The sequence below is a fragment of the Rutilus rutilus genome (assembly GCF_951802725.1).
Source record: "Rutilus rutilus genome assembly, chromosome: 18".
In the NCBI taxonomy this organism is placed as follows: Eukaryota; Metazoa; Chordata; class Actinopteri; order Cypriniformes; family Leuciscidae; genus Rutilus; species Rutilus rutilus.
The window spans coordinates 4,870,652-4,890,438 of NC_140231.1; the positions used below are offsets into that span (position 1 = coordinate 4,870,652).

The window sequence follows — 19,787 nt, forward strand, 5'->3', positions numbered from 1 at the left end:
CATTAAAACCAACATTCAAACCACCACTTAAATAGACATGCCAGCAATCAGTGTAATTGGAAAGAGTGGGACAATTTTTATCATTCTAAGCAATCAAATACCTTATAGGAAATCAACAGCATGGTAAATAAAAAAAGGATTTATATACACATATATAATGCAATAGTGTGTGTGTGAGAGAACGATCAAATAGGAAAAATTACGCATGTAAGTTCAAAGTGGAGGCTTAGAATAGACCCTATACTTAAAATCACTTTTTTTTCCCTTCTTGGACAACCAACCAATCACAGTCTTCAAAAGATTGTGTCATACATAGCAACGGGGTCAACCCCGCCTCCTCACTAAGATAAAAGTTTTTATATTTTCCTTACTCAGAGTTGCTCTCAGATCGGTCCCGAATCGCTCTTAAGCTAAGACTCCTACATAAAAGTTTTTAAGCTAAATTAAGAGTTTTCTGAGAGGATTCTTAGAATCTTTATGAATACGGGCCCAGGTGTAAATGGGTATGTCTCCCTCGTCCACTTAATACCAGGTGTAAACAGGGCCACAAAGAGTTACCATCCAGCAGAGTTTGTCTCCAAACCTAATGAAACACACCAGTATCAGCTGATCAATATTCAGGATTACTTGAAAACAACAGCCATGTGTGCTGGAGCACTGCTGGAACTGAAGTCTGAAAGAAGGTAGCAGATTTGTCTACCTGGATAAAACATTAAGATCAGGGGCCGTATTCACAAAGCATTTTATCTTACCACTAGGAGTACTCCTAAATCGCACTAAAAGATTTTAGCTAGGAGTTTTCTCTTAAAAGTTATTCACAACGCCTTTCAGGCCTACTCTTAGTAAAGAAAAATGACAACTCCTAAACTAAGAGTGAGTCTTCGTTGCTATGGATGACGTCATTACTCATGCACGAGCTTGACTGAAGTGACCACCTTGATTGGCTGATGATTGTAACGCGGGAATGATTCCAAACACCTCCTGTACGATGATGAGTGACAGGTGACAGGTCTGAGAATGCATGCGCTACACAAGTAGTGCGAAGGACGGAAGATGATGAATAACTGAATAAATAGCCTAAATGAATAAACAGTAAGGCAAATGAAAGATATAGCCTAGTAGCCTAATGAAACATATGGATTGATGCAATATCTTTGCAACATTATTGAATTAATCTGTCACTATATGCCTCTGCCTACGTTTGCAAAGAGAAGAACATTTTAATTTGATTCACAATGAAATGTTACAATTAGTTTACATGCAATGAGTAGCCTAGCTTTGGTTGTTGTTGGTGGCGTTATTGCAGCCCTAGTTATGCTAGTTATGCAATTTATGCAAAATTGTTCCCTCGCGATTGGAAGCTCCTGTAGCCGCCACGTACGCATTTCAAAACATCGCAATGTGAAATGCCACAAAAAGCGGTTTGTGAATAGGTCTTAGTGAGTTAGGAGTCCTCTCGACTTCTTTTAAGCCGTCCCAGGCTTAGGTGCTACTTTTAGGGCTAAAACGCTTCGTGAATTACTCTTAGTCAAAAAATATTAGGAGTCCTAAAATTACGAGTGACACGCCCATTATTTTTAGGAGTTGCTCCGAAATTCGCCAGTTAGGAGCTACTTTTAGCCTTAAAATTCTTTGTGAATACGGCCCCTGATGGATAAAATGATAGAAAAATACATTTAACCGAATAAGAAGAAATGCAGCTGAACAGTTTTGCAGTATTAGAACGGCAATTACTGTGAATAAAACATTAATATAGATAAAACACTTATCTGTAGTAAAAAGGATACTTTGTGAGTTTGTGCATTGTACTAAAACAATTGAAAATATGTTGAAATGATTGGAAAAAAAGAGCATTTTTGATGATCTGTGATGCCTTATAAGTAAACGCAGACATTGGTGTTTGACTTTGACATTGCTGAGTATGCTTAATAAGGGTGTTTTTGTGCAGCAATTTGCCATTCGAAAAGGTTGCTTAAGGGCTTCAACTTATGCAGGTCTTAATGAATACAAACGGAAAACTGCGGAATATGGTAAGTACTATTTGGGAGCAGTCCATCAGAAAAGTGCCCTGTCATCAGAAAGAACAGGATCAGTATGTATGAAACATTGCACTTGCAGGTACCTTTAATGATACCATCAGCAGATGAAAATAAGGAAGGAAGTGATTTCTCAGAAGAGCAAGTAGGTTACCTCACACTCTCATCTCTAACTTTTTAACAAGGGGAGGAGGTCTTTAAAGGTGCTCTGTGTAAGATCATTGTCAAAACAAAGAAATCTTAAACTGCAGAGAGTCTGAGATCAAAAAGGCAAAGGAACAGACTATTTCACCCTTAAGACTTTCATTCATCTTCAGAACACAAATGAAGATATTTGTGATGAAATCTGAGAGCTTTCAGTTCCTCCATTGGGAGCAATGCAATTTAAGGTCCAGAGCGATAGGAAAGACATCATTAGAGTAATCCAAGCAAGTGCTTTGTTTGCCCAAAAAAAACACATAATTTACCTCTATATTTAAAAAAACAATATTATCCAAAGCATGTTCACAGAACAACTTCCAGTCTTGAGTCAACACAACTCACATGCATCGTGGTGCAGGTCAATATTTTCGTAAGTAAAGTGGGTTCAGATTGGGTACTGCAGATCAGAGGCAAATCGGATATCAATTTAGACTATTAAGACTAATTATTTTTCTCACAGGGTTAGCCAGACATTAGTCCACAAGTTACATGAAAAGCAACTTGAAGTGTTTACACACTTCATGGCATGTTTAATCAAAGCTGAATATCTGAGAAATGTTCATTCCAAAGCACCGGTGGAGCTTGACTTCACAGACAAGATGCTGCCTTCAAGAGAAATCTAGCGGCTTTGAGAAGCAGAAGAATTCAAAACCAAGAATCCAAAACATGCAGTTTGTACTCTGCAAATGCAATTTAACACAGGTTTTCAGAGTCTGTCTTCACTGGATCCCACTCTAAGGGGTCACTCACTGACTGGTAATTGCCTCAAGAAACTGGCCACCATGTCACCTTTGTCATCTTTTCCACCCCGGATGAGTTTGCATCCCTGATTAGCTATTGAATTCTTAGAATAATGCGCTGCTGTGAAAAGGATAGGAACACATAAAGGACCACAAGTGTTAAATTCAATTATGTCCGTCCAAGACACCGATGATACCCTTTACAGAACACCTTTGCTGTGTCAGTTGTGACTGCAGATTTCAGAAGTTGAGGCAGGTAAGCTGTACACATGACCAGTCTCTCAGCAGTGTGTATAACGTAAGAACTGAGTGTTTTTGTTTGACAAAAGTCTGCTCCTTATCATTCAGCCACACGCTTTGGCCAGATTGCACTGTTGGTAATGGACATGTAAATTGTACTGCTGCTGCTGTTTCTCCTTTGCTCGCTTTTCTGAATCCTTTGATGTTCGGCCAGCGAGGGAATAGAAAAGCTGAAAGCTGTGGCATCATTGTGCATACGCTGGAGAGTACCCATTTTCCAGAGGTGTAGCACGATACTTCATCACAGGGTTTTTTTTTCCTCCCTTCCTCCTCGGACTGCTGGTAATGTGTGTGAACCCATTGACAAAAATTTTTAAAAGTATAAAACTGTACTTTGGTCCAATTTGAGACATAATAGGTTGCGTTTTACACTGCAAGTCTTAATGTCTTAATGCACAGATCTGATCTTTTGATCATATATGTTTGGGGTTTTTTTTTATCCGGCCTGTTTACATTCACTTTAGCTGTGAGTTTTTAGGCGCAGACCAGATGTCCAGATATCAGATATGTATCTGATTTAAAACCATATTTGGAAGTGGCTCAGAACAGATGTGAAAAAAAGTCGGATCTCGTGCAGATTTTTGTGTTTACACGTGTGCAACAAATTCCTATCTGTGAAAGATGTGAGTAAAAATCTGATTTTTTGTGCCAGTGAATTCTCTGGAATTCTGTGGCCGCTGAATGCAGCTCCTGTAGGGTTGCAATGACTGTGTTGGATGTGTCGACATTAGCCGTATTTCCGTTACCCTTCAAATTGTGCAAATTGAAATTGCGAGTTGAAAACACGCCCAATGGAAACACGTCAAAAAAACGTGCAAAAACTCCCATATATCGCAAAAAAGTTTTTTACGCTCGCATGAGGTGGTTTTTCAGGCAATTTGAAAAAGGAATATTTCGCAAAACTGCAACGGAAACAGTTTTTTGGCATTAACAGGTCACCTGGTGTACGTAAAAGTCGATCATTCTTTAAAGAAGGCGCGGTATGTTAGGACAGAATACGAGACAGAGTTCTTAATAAAAGACAAAAGCATTACGGGAATACTGGATTCTAAACAACAAAGAAATGCCACAATTTATCAAGACCTTGAAGCGAGAAACACGTGGCGCTCCCAAGTGTAAGGGGCTTTCCTTGCCATTAATGCTTGGATAACACACCTATGTCTCTTTCGATTAAAAATAATGGCTAGTGTGGTGGCTGGGATATACATAAACCTACCAACATCCATTGCCATGATCTTTGGAATGACTTATCGGAAGAGGAAAAAATGACATTTTAGTCACATAACATCGGTTAATGGAATTTCGCAATAGGTTTTAATCAACATTTAGAAAATATCACATAAGTTTTGCACAAATCTGTAATGGAAACGTGGCTATCGAGACACGAAAAATAATCCACGACAAGGATTCCAGAAGTATATACGTCTGTGCCAACTTGTTGCCATGGTCTCTCCAGCATTAGAGTGCTCAACAAGGCCTCTCTGTGCTCTGCCCTGTTCTGTGAAAAGAAGCTGCCGCTTTCCACAAGGTGACTGATGCGCACGGATAGTCCTGGCCACCAGACAAACTGACGGGCTCAAGCTCTGCACTTGACAATACTTAAGTGTCCTTCGTGTATACTGTGGAGGATTTCTTGCCTCATGCAGTGGGGAATCACAAGTCTTTGCCCCTGACGAGTAGCTCTCCAGCCACGGCCAGATTCTCTCTTTCAGGCCGGAATGGCCCGAGCTCTGGTGGAAGGACATGTTTCTCGTAGTATTGGATAAGTTCTGCAAAGATGGGGTTAGCCGACTCTTTATTATCACATTCAGCCTTGCTTCTGTAGCTGGAAGGTTTTGAATTACACTTTAACATCTCATCGTTTTCTTTTTCTGCCTCTGTAAAGATGTGCTTTACATGTGATCTTGGTAATGTGTCTGCAGTTATCAGTTGCTTACCCGAAACATGCAAAGTGAATTTGAACAGCCTCAGTAGAAATATATATATATATATATATATATATATATATATATATATATATATTTTTTTTTTTTAAGTAATTCTGTTCCCCTCATAGGTTTCATTTAACAAAATATACATTGTGTAACTAAATTATTCTTTTTTTATTATAATTATAAAACTTGAAATATCTTCTAATTAAAGGGTTACTTCAGGATTTAGCATTAAGCTTTGTATTAGTAGAAAACCTGTAGTATTTTCGAATTACCATGCTTTCCACCCTCATATCCCCCTGAGAGGAGAGATTTATGTATTTTTTGTCTGGAAAAAAATCCTCCGATGACGCAAAAATCGTCATTTTGCGTCATCGGAGGATTTTCTGGACAGAGGCTAAAGACTACAGGCAGTAGATGGCGTTGTTCCGCATGTTTTCAGCCCGCCCATACAGGGTGGGATCTCACTCACAGAATGTACAGAGTGTCAGCCGTCTTTCTTTGGAAGCTAAGTTAGCAGGCTCTTGTTCTGTGGAGAAAGCTGAATAGTAGGAGAAAGCTGAGTAAGTATGGGTAACCATCCTCCTTTTCCCGGACATGTCCGGCGGGCGAGATCGTTCAAAATGTCCGGGATTCGGCTTTTGCTTTCTGCGGTCGCCATTCATTGTTTACACGCACACCTCATGTTTCAATCTAACTGAATTCATTCTGATCGGTGAATCTGAATGTAGTGTTTACATGAACGCTAAACAAGTGATCGGTTGATGTGCGTTTTAACATTGCTAAGAAAATTCCCGCACCTCCGTTGCGAGACCGGCGCGTCTCAGTAATGACGCCACCGGCCTCGCGCCGTTCTCCCGCGGCCGTCAGCCTCGTCCTGCTCACCACAGTAAACATAATGAATGGCGACTGTAGAACGCAAAAGCCGAATCCCGGACATTTTGGGCGATCCCGAAATCCCAGGCAGACTCGTCACGGAGACTCACTGGTAGCCTAACCTTGTTTTCAACTACGCACTCTTACCGGTAGGCGTGGCCTCCTAGGGCAGCGAAGCAAGTGCATTCTGGGAGTTGTTGTCTTTCATCCACATAAGCCAAAAATACATTTTCTGGCTTTTCTCAGTCTAGAAAGCTCCAAATTAAAAAATTTCTTCACATTTCTTCTACATAAATGACCTATTTTAAATACACATTCATCTTCCCAGAGGTGAAGTATCCCTTTAACACAAGAATACTACATGTTATATAAAAGAAAAAAAATCTTTCTTTTTTTATTTTCCAGGGGTGCTTCATGGCAGGACAATCACAACCTTAAATAAAAGGACCCTATATAAAATAGCTGATTATAGACCATGCAAGATGAAAGAAAATATTGAAAATTGTTTAAACAACTTGTACTATGCATGTAAATGCAAATCTATCAATTTATGATAGATTCTTAAATGCTTGTCGGCTCTGGGAGAGACATATCGTAAAACGTTTAAATATACATAAAATAGCAGAATATGTGTATGATTCAGACTTGGTTGATATTACTCCTGGCAAGCTCTGATTTCTGAGAGATGCACAGAGACAGCAACGCAGCAACTTCTCATTTCATTCATAGTTTACATATTCATATATCATATTGTACAAGGTTTAAAACATTTAAGTTGACATCAGATAATAGAAAATGTGTAGCGTATATTATCTTGGTTGATATTACTCTTGACAAAGCTCTGATTTCTGAAAGATGTGCAGCGTAGACGGCAAGACTGTGCTCGTTTCTTTCATAAGAGTTTACAGCCGTTTACTTCACACACTCATTATTGCATAGTGATTTTAGAGTTTTAGGAATAATATCATTAGTTGTTTATGTATAATATCATGCTAATTAACGTTACTTAATTTTGTAATGTTCCTGTCATTTGTTAACACATTACTTAAAGCCTTCATATATAATGCTTTATAAAAGTATTTTTAATGCATTCATTATGCCTTGTAATACACCTTATAATGCATTGTATATGGTCTCATGAATAATAACCACAGTTATAAAATACATTATAATACTTATCTATTCATGCATGGTAACAACTTTAGAAAGTATAATGCATGAAAACGACATGACAAACAACTCATTTCAGATGTAACAAGGAATCTGCAAATATTATAAGGCATTTTAATGAAAAGATATCATGTATTATAACGTATATTATGAATAACTATTTTTTGCTATAATGTCCTTATGTTGTATTTCTGTGTGTTGCATATTAATGTGAAGTTGTCTATTGCATGTAGACCTAACAGACATTCCTGTAACTTCATAAATGTCCTGTTCTGTAGTTGTATACTGTATGATTAACTGACCTTTACATTTTCCTTTAACAATCCAGTTTATGGATTAACAGCATTTTGCCTGATGGCTGCAGAGCCCCACGTGTCTTGCTGGAACAGCTGATGTCTGGAATTGCTGTAACAGTTCCTCTACCAGTCAAACATTTGAGCCCGATCTCACGGGAAAACGTACAAATTCTACGAGGTGGCTTATTCGTACGAATTCATACGACCTGACTCGTACGAATTAGTACGTTTTTTGCAAAATCGTACATATTTTACGAATTGGCCAATTCGTATGAATTCATACGAATGACCTACCCCTGACCCCGCCCCTAAACCTACCCATCACGTGGGTTTAGACAAATCGTACAAATTCGTACGAGTGAGGTCGTTCGAATTAGTACGAATTAGCCAACTTTTTATCATTCGTACGAATTCGTACGAATTGGTCGTGAGATAGCGTTGAACATTTCGGTGTACTTGACTTTGTTTCTTGTGAACATGGGGAATCAGTACTGTTGTTTAGTATTGTTCAATTACTGTGAAGCTGTTTTGAAACAATATGTATTGTCATAAGTGCTCTAGAAATTAAGGTGATTTGACAATGCCCAGTAATCTATAGACAAAGGGTGGTAATTAAGTAAGTTTTGAAGGGACGTTTTATAGAAAATTGTTATAATGAGTGAGAAGATATGTATAGAAGATACATATTGTTCATAATATGACATTTTGTTCTGTCCCCAGGAGATTATGTGGTTCTGACAGTCTTCTTTGACTTGAGCAGAAGAATGGGTTATTTCACCATCCAGACGTATATCCCCTGTACTTTGATCGTTGTCCTGTCATGGGTTTCATTCTGGATCAACAAGGATGCAGTGCCAGCCAGAACCTCCTTGGGTAAAACTTTCTGTTTACTTTCTACATGATGTACAACCTTTGTGTTGTGTTTTAATAATCAGTATTTCTGTCTTTTTTTGTACAGTTTTGTACATCCTTAAATCAAGGCAATTCACTTGAGAATAAAATTATGTTAGAAAACTAAACAGTAATTATGAGAATTTATCTTGAATTAAATGTATTTTTCTTACTCCAATGGCAAAATGTTTTATCTTGACTATAAACATTAATACTTAAATTTATACTTAAAACAAGCAGGGGGAAAAAACTATTTGAAATATTCTGAAAACACATCTTGTTATAAGCTGTCTAGATATGTTTAATTGGAAACCAATACAGAAATACTGATCAATAAGAAAGATTTTTGCAGTGTTACAATCCCAATATTATGGCATGCAGTCCTTTTTAAAACTATTGTAGATGGTTTTTGACATTCACATTTTTAAAATTGTATAAATATGTATATTGCTGATACAACGCAGTGCAACATGAGCGTGCTGCATTTGCATTTAAAAGCATGTTCATATTTTACTGAAAGCAAATTTCCTGTTTCTGTTCTCTTGTAATCATTGTTGTAATGCCCTTGTTCTTTAAGGGGGCAATTCAGGATATTTAAAAAATATTATTCAGTAGCTCATCTTTCCTGCAGTGACTTCTAACCTCCGTGTATTACCATTAATAATTCTAAATTGTCTGCTGTGTTGAGACAACAAGAATTTGGTTTTAAACAATGTACATTTAATATGTAGTGATCTCTTCCGAATGCCACTTTTGGCAGTGACAGTGTCATGACGTGAAGGCCAAGTATGGCAACCATACTCGAAATTTGTCCTCTGCATTAAACCATCCAAGTTAGTGCACATATAATAGGAGCAGTAAGTAGTGAACACACACACACACACACACACACTGCAAACCCATGAACACAATCTAAAACCCTTTGTTTTAGCGTCTATGATGATTTACAGCATGCTTCACAATATCCATCATTGTCATGTTTAGTCTGCTTTGTTTAGTTTCTTTGTGTGTTTAGTTCCTGTTCATTTGTTCAATCAACATTTATTTTTATAGCACATTTAAAAAAAAAAAAGTTTTTTACACAATCAAGATTACAAAACACCACACATCACTATCAATTTCAGTGCATCTAATGAAAATTATATGCAAAAGTAGAGATACCTCAATTTAATCCTTATATAATGTTCGATTTCTGGGTACGCATTATTATTATTTTTTTTTATTTTTTTTTTGAGAGGGTCAAATTGACCCGCATTGGATTTAATACAATTCCCCAAAAATCACACTATGAAAGACAGCAAAGAATCATGTACAAATAGTAAACTTTTAATATCAATACTTTTCACACATTACAAAAAATAAATATCAGAACTTATGATTTATAAAAATGTAATTACATTTTTATAACAATAATACCTTAGTCTCAAGAAGTCTAAGTATTGTATTTGTATTTAAATTATTTGAAATAAATTTTATAATTTTAATTATATTAACTGAGGCATTTTGTATTTTTATTTTTATACATTTTTCGTGTATTTCTGCCCATCTCTGGCAGTGGCAAGCATTTTGTCCTCGGAGGCAACGCTGGTAAGTACACTTATTTTTAATCTCACCGTGTCTACACTGAACACGACAAAGCAAACGTTTCAGATTAATTTGTCCTTCGTCAGGAGTAGCACGAGTGCATGGAGGTCGTCAGCAATTCAACAAGGCATTCGTTTACTGTCAGGGGTTTCTCGTGTTGAAATTTCAATTTCTTCTTCCTCGAAATCTGACTCGGGCTCAAACGGCTCCATCACAGCGCTTGCTATCTCGAGTATCAAAACACATGACATGCTGTAAAGGAGGGCATGGATATGGTGCGATGAAATTTAGCCAATCACAGCAGTTCGCGACTTCTGTTTCCGCACGATCTGCCCCTTGAAATTGAGTGTTTTCCACAGAGAGTGAAAAAATGAGGATGGAAAATCCTAATTTCTACAAATATTGGACTTGACAAACTAACCTTGAAAACATGATATAAAAATCTGAAACTGCATTTCAAGACATGTTATTCTGTTTTCATTTAACAAATATCCCTTGTATAACTCATGAAATATTTTTTTTTATAAAAATAATACAATTTCTTTAAATGTTTTCTGTTTGTCAGAGCCGATAGCTTCGTAGACAGTGCTCCGACATGTAGCGTGCTTGCACTAAAAGAGACCCGAGTTTGGAGTTGCCATTAAACTTCACAGGTATAGATGCAACTGAGTGTCTTCTGCATAAAAACAATGCCACATTTTGTTTTTGACAGATCCTAGCAGAAACATATAAAGAGAAAATAACCTTGATGAACCCCAGAAGAGATAGGCCCAGAGGTGGAAATAGAGCTCCCTATTTCCACGACAAAAGTTCTGTCATTTAAATAAGACGAGAACCACTTTAGTGCAATCCTCTTGATTCGCACCTATTCGCACCTCAAACAATCTCAGTAAGAGTTTCTGATCCAAAGCTCTTATACATCTAGCAGAGCAGGTGAGTTTATACTCTAAAGGTCAGAAAGATAAGAAGGTGCCAGTCCAATTAAAACCGTTCTAAAACAGACTGGCAGCAAGTACAAAGAGAGCAAGATGGGGTAATGTGTTCACCTTTGTGAGTACCAGTCAAAAGTCTAGCAGCTGCGTTTTGGATTGTTTGTAAATGCAAAATCAGTACAGTTTCACAGACAAGGCTTAAGCTAGTCCGGGACTAAAATGCAGTTTTCAGCTGTCTCATGTTTCGTATCTTAAAATATGTCAGTGCCATTGTTTTGTCTCAAGAATGCACACCAGTAATGTTTTTTTTCTAAGGTACATTCATAAAAGCTACTTGAATGTCCCAATTTAACTAAGTCCTAATCCTGGCTTAGTCTAAACCCTGTCTGTGATACTGGACCTCAGGATTCAGGACTCTATTTATTATGCAAAATAATACTTTAGGATTATGGTAATTCTGACAAATTAAGTCCAAAACTACTGCCTTGACCACTTTAACAAACTGTTGAGACAAAACCATACCATCTCTAAGTATCTCATATGAAACCTGGGGTCTATCTTTTTTCAATTTCCTCTATACTTGTCTCCATTTGAGTAAGCAAGATATCATTGCAACCAGTTAAAGTCAGCCACCTACTCATCTACTCCCTACATGGAGAATACTCTGAAACTGCATACAGGAATTATAAACCTCTGAAAATTAAAGGCAGACAGAGCATTTATAGAACTAGCACGGCGGCCTGCTCGAAGTAGGAAGAGAGAGAAAAACATTAAACATTATGATCTGAGAATCAAAAATGTTCTATAGCAAACTCACACACCGGGACACCCGAAAACAAAACCAGATCCAGTCCCTGACCCTGCTTGAGCATAGAAACAACTACAGATTGCGTTCGGTTGAAAGAATCCACCAAAGATTAAAAAAACTTGCACCAACATAACATAAATACAATCCCTGAGGACGGCGATGCAGCGCTCACTTGACCTACTCAGGTCTACTCTAAATGCTTGCAAATGCCCCCCCATGTCATGTCTTCATTTTAAAAATAGAACATCTAGATCTTGTGAGGTAATTTAATGGAACCATTTAATATTTAATAGAACCATCTTCATGCTAGCGCATGTAGAAACCTCTTTTCGTTTGAATTAAAACAGCACATGCTCCAGAGGACGAAAAGTATCAGGGTTGACCCACCTCTTTTTAAAATGCAGTCGCATTACTTTGTAAACAGATGCCACTTCCCTGGGGGCTGGAACAACCAAAACCAGTAAGAGTACCTTACATTACGATGGCGTGTTTAAAGAGATGCCAAAGAGGCTCACAGAGATGCACCTCAGAGACCAAATGCCCAGTCAGACTACTGGAGATGCAGTACGCTGTTCTCTGTTTTACCAACACACCTCCTCTCTTGCCGCTTCTACTGTTGCATTTCCTTCTGTGACAAAAACATTCTGGAAGGCAACACATATCCGCAGATGTGCATGCAATGACTGGGGGATCACATTCGTTTTGTCCGCCTGAATGCCAGCTAGACACAACCACCAAAGACTTTGTTTAGAGCTCATACACTGCCCAAACAAAGATAAATATGAATAAAACAGATCACAAACAAAAGCGCCATCTTATATTTGTTTCTCATTTGTTCATTGATTTCCCTTACCTGCTCATTGTTTCACCTATCATTTGAGTTGTTTGTTGTCCGTTCTTGTTGTTGGTTTATGGTTTGGTTACCAGTACTCCTGTGCTCCATTGCTCATATGCTTCATGGATCTATTGAGTTTGTTTTGTGTTTGAATAAACGTACCATTGGAAAAGATCCTCAACACTCCTCGCCTTACTGCAACCAACCCTGACAATAATGCTCTATTGTTGGCCTCTTTATTACACAGCAGAATAATCGTGCACAATAAATCCAGATCAGCGCATTGAAACTGAATATTTCTGATCACATAAAGTTTGCTGAAAGCCTCAAAGTGTATATCCAAACAATCTACAATCTAGGGTAGTCACGATACATTTATAGTATTAGGTTTGCATGCAAAAAAATTATGTAAACTGGTACCATGTGCAAAAAATATCAGCACTGATCTTTTAATATCTGCTTTCTACAGCTCAGATTTCTCTTCAGGAAGACCATTTATCTGCTTGTGTTGGTTGTTGTATAAGGATTCATTGTGTTTAGCGATCCACTTCAATTGGATTATTCTCCTTGGTAATCTTCTCAGGGTTAACACAATGCCGTTTTGGAAGATCTCGAGCAAGGACACGTGAAAGTGTGTTAAATGCTTGGGTTTTCAACATGTTCATTTGATACTTAGCAGCTTGTCTAAATCCCGCACTACTAAAGTTTTAGGATGACAGTAATGCTTCATTCTCAGTTCTCTTTTTTTTCATGGAAAAAGGGAGATCAGCTAACCACTGTAGCTATGGAGAGCCATCCAGTTGAGTTCTCTCTTTTACTCTCACTCTCTCCCGATAAAGATTTAAGCTCCGGTTCGGTTATGTTTGTATGTGAGGATTTATGTCAGGGTTCGGAGGCTTGCAATGCTTTTTGACGAGACTGCTTCTGGTGTCTTCAATAAGTTCCAGGCTGCGAAGCAGCAGTCAGCAACTTTTCAGTATCTCATCCCACGCAGAGCTTGAGAGCCTGCACCTCCTTCGAGTAATTTCTGCTCCAGTTCTCTGCAGCGACCCATGGAGAGGCAGAACAGAGATGCTGCAGCTTAGGCGATCTTTCAGAGAGATTGGGCTCCCTGGACTCGTGTGCCAGAGTGTATGTACCCCCGCCAACGTGTTAACTGAGGCCTGGCAGCAAAGGCTCCTTGATGGTCAGTCCTGGTCAGAGACACAGACCGCTCTCTCTGTCTGAACTTGTCCTAGGAGGTTATCTCCCTCTGACATGGTGACTCCACAGGTTGACACCTCACGGTCACCTCTCTCAAATTATTTGGTGGCATGGCTTTTTGGCTTGCTTAGTTGGGGAAACTTAATATTCTGTAATATTATTGACTTGAATGCACTGACACTATTGGGTTGAGAACTGAATTGAGCTGATGATGACACTGTTTTCTCCAAAGCTGCTTGATTGAGTAATTGAACTTAATTGATGAACTTTACACAGTTTTTGAACCAAACTGAATCAACAAAATGACTGTTTACTATTGTCTTTTTAGAGCTACTTTACAGCAGAATTGAATTCTGTTTGCGTCATTGAATCATTATTTTACTGTTTATCACTGTAAAGTTGCTTTGAAAGAAATCTGCATTCTATAAAGTGCTATATAAATAAATGTGACTTGACTACATTTTTTTAAAGAAAAAAAAAGAGCCATAGAGGAGGTGTCTCCTCCTCAAAAGGAAACTAACTTTTGCCAGTATTTTCTGGCTACGAAAAAGATAGAAGGTCTGCATCATATTCTGGATTTGCGTCCTGCTTCATGCTCAGTGTGTTTAGTTTCAGAAGACAGCGTTCAGACACAAGTTTCTATGGTTTACTTTAGGGCTTACCAGTTTTGTGTTCTTTTTTTTTTAGGCCTGGCCTTGGCTACCCAGATGTTTACAAAATATATGGACATGGCTCTTGCCCCGTTGAGGCCCCGGGTTGTGCATGTTTAGCAAGACTGAAGATGTGGGAAGTAGAAGTCAGGGCGGAACTTAATTTACAGACGCAAAGAAAAATGGGCATAGCACAACAAAATCAGCGTTTCAGTATTATTATTATTTTTGAGTCAGGCTTGTCTATCTTTCCCCATACCAAATAGGCAGTCAGCTTACATTCTGTCTGTTACTGAGAGAGGAAACAGTTAGTTATCAGAGAGTTGACCCATTTTCTTACCGCTCGGCTCCTAAACTCGCTCTCCCATAGCTGACTTCACTCCACTTCCTTCTGCCACAGTTCTAAATTACCTTGGCAATTAGCTAATTTTAGTACAATCACAGAAATTGGTGGTTCGGCATCTGGACTTAGTTCTCTGTCATTGGCTAAGGATGGGTTTGAGTTTAAATAGCCAGAAGGAGGCAGCAAAACGAGGCAGCAAAAGACCTTTCTAGGAATGATCCTGGTTTCTTGCACGATGCAGGTATGATTGTCTCCTCCATGTGTTGAGTCTTTTTGCCTCTGCTTGGCTCAACACAGGGTGTCAGTCTGTGCATTTTGCTTTGGTCGCAAGGCAAGTTCCTTTTTCTCTTAGGGCAGTTCACATCCAGGAAGTCTGAATGAGGGGGCCAGACCTGCTGTCGAGACATGGGCTGAGGCCCGGGAAGTGGAGGCTTCATTCACGTGGGCCTGATTTGGCAGACTTTCAGAGTCTCAGAGATCCCTTCGGTTTTCTCTGACTCCTCCAGCACCACTGGCCCTAGATCAAGTTCTGTCATGACAACTCTCGAAGTGTTTAACGGATATGGTAATGGATATGACAATGTTAATATGTTTGGTCTTGCCAGAATAGATCTGCTACGCTGCTGCTGTAGGTTATCTCTGCTGCCAATACATACATGACACGCTGCTGTGAGCAAGTAATTCAGGCTGCTGCTGTAAAATATAGCATTCATGAATTACCCGTAGCAGATCTATACAGGTGGAGCTGGGGAAGGTGGAGGGTTTCTGAAAGCACGCTGCACCTCTAAGGCAAATGCTACTCATGTATTTAAAGGTTGAGCACACGAGCTCATTGGCTACTGATACAGCGGGAACCAATCAGCTGTACCCTATAGATTATGTAATGATGTGATTACGAGCAGGTTGAGTCAGGACCTATTAGCCTGCGCCATCTAGAGTTTTATGACAGAACTTTGTATTTCACTGGCCTGTAGATTCAGTGCTGGCTTTTCTACATCTGCAGCTACACTTAAGTTTTATGAGGCAGCTATTGCGGCTGAGCGTGTATCCTTTACTGCTCTATGTTTGGGAAGACATTCCATGATATCCTGTTTTATGCGTGGGCGAGACAGTTGAGAATTTTCTGCCTGGTAAGCATTCTGTTTTGAGATATATCTGTGGTGTTGGAGGCTTTGACAAATCCTCCTTTTGAGCCATTGGATTTAGCTTCAGATGAGCATTGACTTTTAAGTCTGTATTGCTATTGGCCTTGTTATCTCCTAAAAGGCTTGGAGATTTGCAGGCACTGTATGTCATTTGTTTTTTTCTTCAATTGTGCTATAAAAGAGCATCCTTGAATGAGCAAGGATCTAGCATGTTTACTTAAACTGCTCAAGTGATGTCAATGGTTTCAAAAATACAATTTAAAACCACATTAATGATTCATGTTACTGTAAGTAGGCTCCTTTCTAAAACCCCTCTACATCTTGTTTTCACATCTTTCAGTGGGTATCCAACTTTATTGTAAAGTCAGTCATTTGCACATAGTAGTTTAGATTGTGTAGAATTAATAAAGCATTTTTTTTTTTCCTTAAGGGCTTCCAACATGCAATCTGAAAAAAAATAAGGGGTCTGAATACTTTCTGAATACCCTGTATCTTCCCAGTGTAATATTTAATATTTAATTCCCCAGAATGCTCTAATTTACCCCAGAATCTCTTCAAAAATTAGCTATATGAAGAATCCAAATTTATATCTTGTGGGTTCTGACCGATTTAGTTAATTGGTTACACTCATTAACTTTTCAAATGAATTGAATTTAATAATTAATTAATAGTAAATATGCAGTATTTATACATTCACCTTATCTTATTATTTTATATTTTCTGAACAATAATAAAAAACAATTGTTTTACGCTGTCTCTTAAATGAGTGGTTGAATTGTTGTCCAGTAGGAATTAAAATCCAAACCACAAGCGTGGACTAGCCGTGTGAAAGATAAATACCACAGATGTAACCTCAGTAGTCCATATGCAACAAATGTTGAAATGTCCATGCTCTTATTTCAGTGTTATTTACTTTGTTCCCCAGGAATCACAACTGTGCTTACCATGACCACTTTGAGTACCATTGCTCGGAAGTCCTTACCCAAAGTGTCGTACGTCACAGCTATGGACCTCTTCGTATCTGTGTGCTTCATCTTTGTTTTCGCCGCTCTAATTGAGTACGGAATGCTCCACTACTTTGTGAGCAACCGCAAGCCCAGCGCAAAAAAAGACAAGAAGAAGAAAAATCCTGTGAGTACACTTCCTAAAGCAATTCACATTATCACCTACAATACAACAATATTATAAAGTGTATTTACTACCAGTGTTGTAAGTATTTTTGATCAACCTATTTGATAACTGCAATTGTTAGTATTTTAGGGTCAAGGATTGAGTACTCCAATTAATAGCACTCTTCCACAAGTTAGTGAGCTGCCTAGACTCTGTAAAGTTAATGTACGTAATGCTTAAACTAGTTTTACAGTTCAGCCAGAAAGTATCCAGCAGGCATGTGAATTCCTTCAGTACTGTTTAAATAGAATCACATTATATACCTTTAGTTGGTTGGGAATATTGATTGTAAAGAGCTGGAATCATAAGTCTCTTTTCCACTGTTGGGCCAAACAGGTCTAAGAACGCTAAGGTTATAGTTATATTTCCACTTTAGCCAGGTTCAGCACTGCACAATGACAAAGTGTTCTCTGACCGAAAATCTCAGCACGGTTTTTGGTTTGCTTTTATTTACATTAAGCATAATTTACATCTCTAGGACTATACAATTTGGACTTACAAATCTTGTAATGCAGTGGATTGTAAAACAGTCTCTGTATGACCCATTACATCAGAATTACCATTGACATTAATTCATATTTTTGGTTGTTAGTACAACATTTTTTACAATTCAAATGAATTATTATATAGGCCTAGTATCTTTCTTTTTCAAGGTGCATTATATAAACTAACCGGCTGGATCGGATCGGCATGGAATGGAACGGTTAAGCAACTCGAACGGTTTGGCCTGACAGTGGACGGTCATATTCTTGAGGACTCAAATGTCAAAAATAGAAATGATAAATTAATTGTGTCCAAACCTTTGACTGGAAGAGTATATTCTGTAGTTTGCTGAGAATTGATCAAATTGAAAAACTAATCCCGGCTGGTTAAAAAAAGACTGTTATGTGTGCTATGTATTGTAATCGGCATGTAAAGTTGTAGTCTGTATGTATTGTAATCTATGTATGTGATCTTTCTTATTACAGTTTTGTGTTGTTAGCTTCACAACTTGTTAAGGCTTTATTGTTAACTCTGTAGGAATCACCTTTGAGTGCTAGATGAGTCTCTTGTGTACTGTGTGTGACGAAAGCTATTTGTGATGCACCTAAGTGATCATTAGTTGCTGTCCATGAGGAGCATTTCAAATCAGTCACTAATAAGGTTCCGTCATGCCCATGTAGGGGATACACAATGAGAAAGCTCACTAGGTTTTGGAACATAGCTATAGAAACTTGCTCCAGATGTGGTCAGTTTGCCAGCGTGGACCACCTCTCTCACAGTGTCACTGAGCAGCGATGTCCTTGATCCGAATCATTCCGGCAGCAGGTTTGAAGAGCAGTCTTAGATGTTCATCTCAGCATGGTGCTCATTTCTCTAGCTTGAGCAGTGCTGATCTCAGTAAATGGGGTCGTTCCACTTTCAGATGATTAAAGGGGTGCCAGAAATGTCTTATTTGATTTTGGGGTTTAAAACGTTAGGCGGATTTTCAAACCACATTCGACAGATTGGTTACCAGTCAAAGGCACACTCTGAAGAAAAACTCATCAAATAAAATGACAAGAAGTTTTGCTGAAGAAGTGTTTTGATCTACGCGGAGTGGAAGAGTATCAGTCTCCTCCTCAGATGATTATGTTCTTCTTTTGCTGTTTGGTGATTAATGTTTGCTGATTTGTACTTTACGTTTATAAGAAATGTCTGTTTCCAAGCTGTAAAATCTAATCGGATGAGCCATGTTCAAAACCATGTCAAATATATTGTATTTAATTGTATCTTTGATAGTTTTTTAAATGAATCCTTGCACTTTGCAGATGTGTTGTCCTTAAAAACGAGCATTTTGATTCTGTATTTTAACAACATGCAGTGAGAACCTGTTAAGATATACTGCCTTGCACCCCTTCCTTCCTCTGTGTCTATGTATATCTCAGAGCCTTCTTTATATTATATTGTATGTCTATTTTTATGTTGTTGTTGTTTTGTTCGTGTTTGTTTTCTTCTTTTCAATTTCTAATTTCTTTTGTTGTTTGTTTCCTGTGTGGACAAAAGCTCCTGCGGCTCTTTACCTCAAAGGTATATTGCTCATGTAAACTTCACTAATCATGCATGTTTCTGCATTCTGCGCAACCACACTGCTCTTGTGTCAGGTATTTAGATTCACTGCACTAACATCTAGTAAGTTTAGCACTGAACCTCCTGTGCTGTGAAAGGCAGTGGGACTCTTATTTTACTTAAATAGAACAGCAATGTCTGAAATATTTGCATCATTCATTTAATTAAAAATAGGCCGCCTTCCTCCCTCTCTGTGTGCTTGTATATGAGGCTTTAAACCTGACAGAAATAGTCAGCAGAGCCTTAACAGCTTGAAATAGACAACCACGCTGATTACCTTAATCCCAATTAAAGAGCATAAGCTTGATGGCTTTGGCAGATTTAGCCATAGTAATCTTTTAAAAGTCAATGTGCATGGGGCACAGACTGATATTTGTAACTTCCACTTAGTATTAGAAGAAAGTTTGCCAGAATTTGGAGAAAATTCAATATCAATGTGTAACCAGACTAAACCAGTGGTTCTCAACTAGTTTTTCTTCGGGACCTAGATTTTACAGTGGACAACAAACACTGGGTCTGATTCAGTAATAATTCAGCAGAAAGTACAAACTTTTTACACACAGGACAATTCTTCCATACTAGTGTGCA

The 19,787-nt window shown here is 38.3% G+C and overlaps 1 protein-coding gene across 4 annotated transcripts in view; it reads left to right on the forward strand.

The window, feature by feature from the left end:
* gabrg2 (gamma-aminobutyric acid type A receptor subunit gamma2) overlaps positions 1-19,787 on the forward strand; it is a 90,242-nt gene that overhangs the window by 63,987 nt on the left and 6,468 nt on the right. For 2 of the 4 annotated variants that reach the window (XM_084386259.1, XM_084386258.1), the window contains exons 7-9: positions 8,271-8,423; positions 16,867-17,072; positions 19,137-19,160. In XM_084386259.1, the coding sequence (XP_084242385.1) occupies positions 8,271-8,423; positions 16,867-17,072; positions 19,137-19,160 (383 nt within the window). The remainder of the gene's footprint in view (positions 1-8,270; positions 8,424-16,866; positions 17,073-19,136; positions 19,161-19,787) is intronic. The other 2 variants (XM_084386260.1, XM_084386261.1) reach the window with 1 other exon arrangement.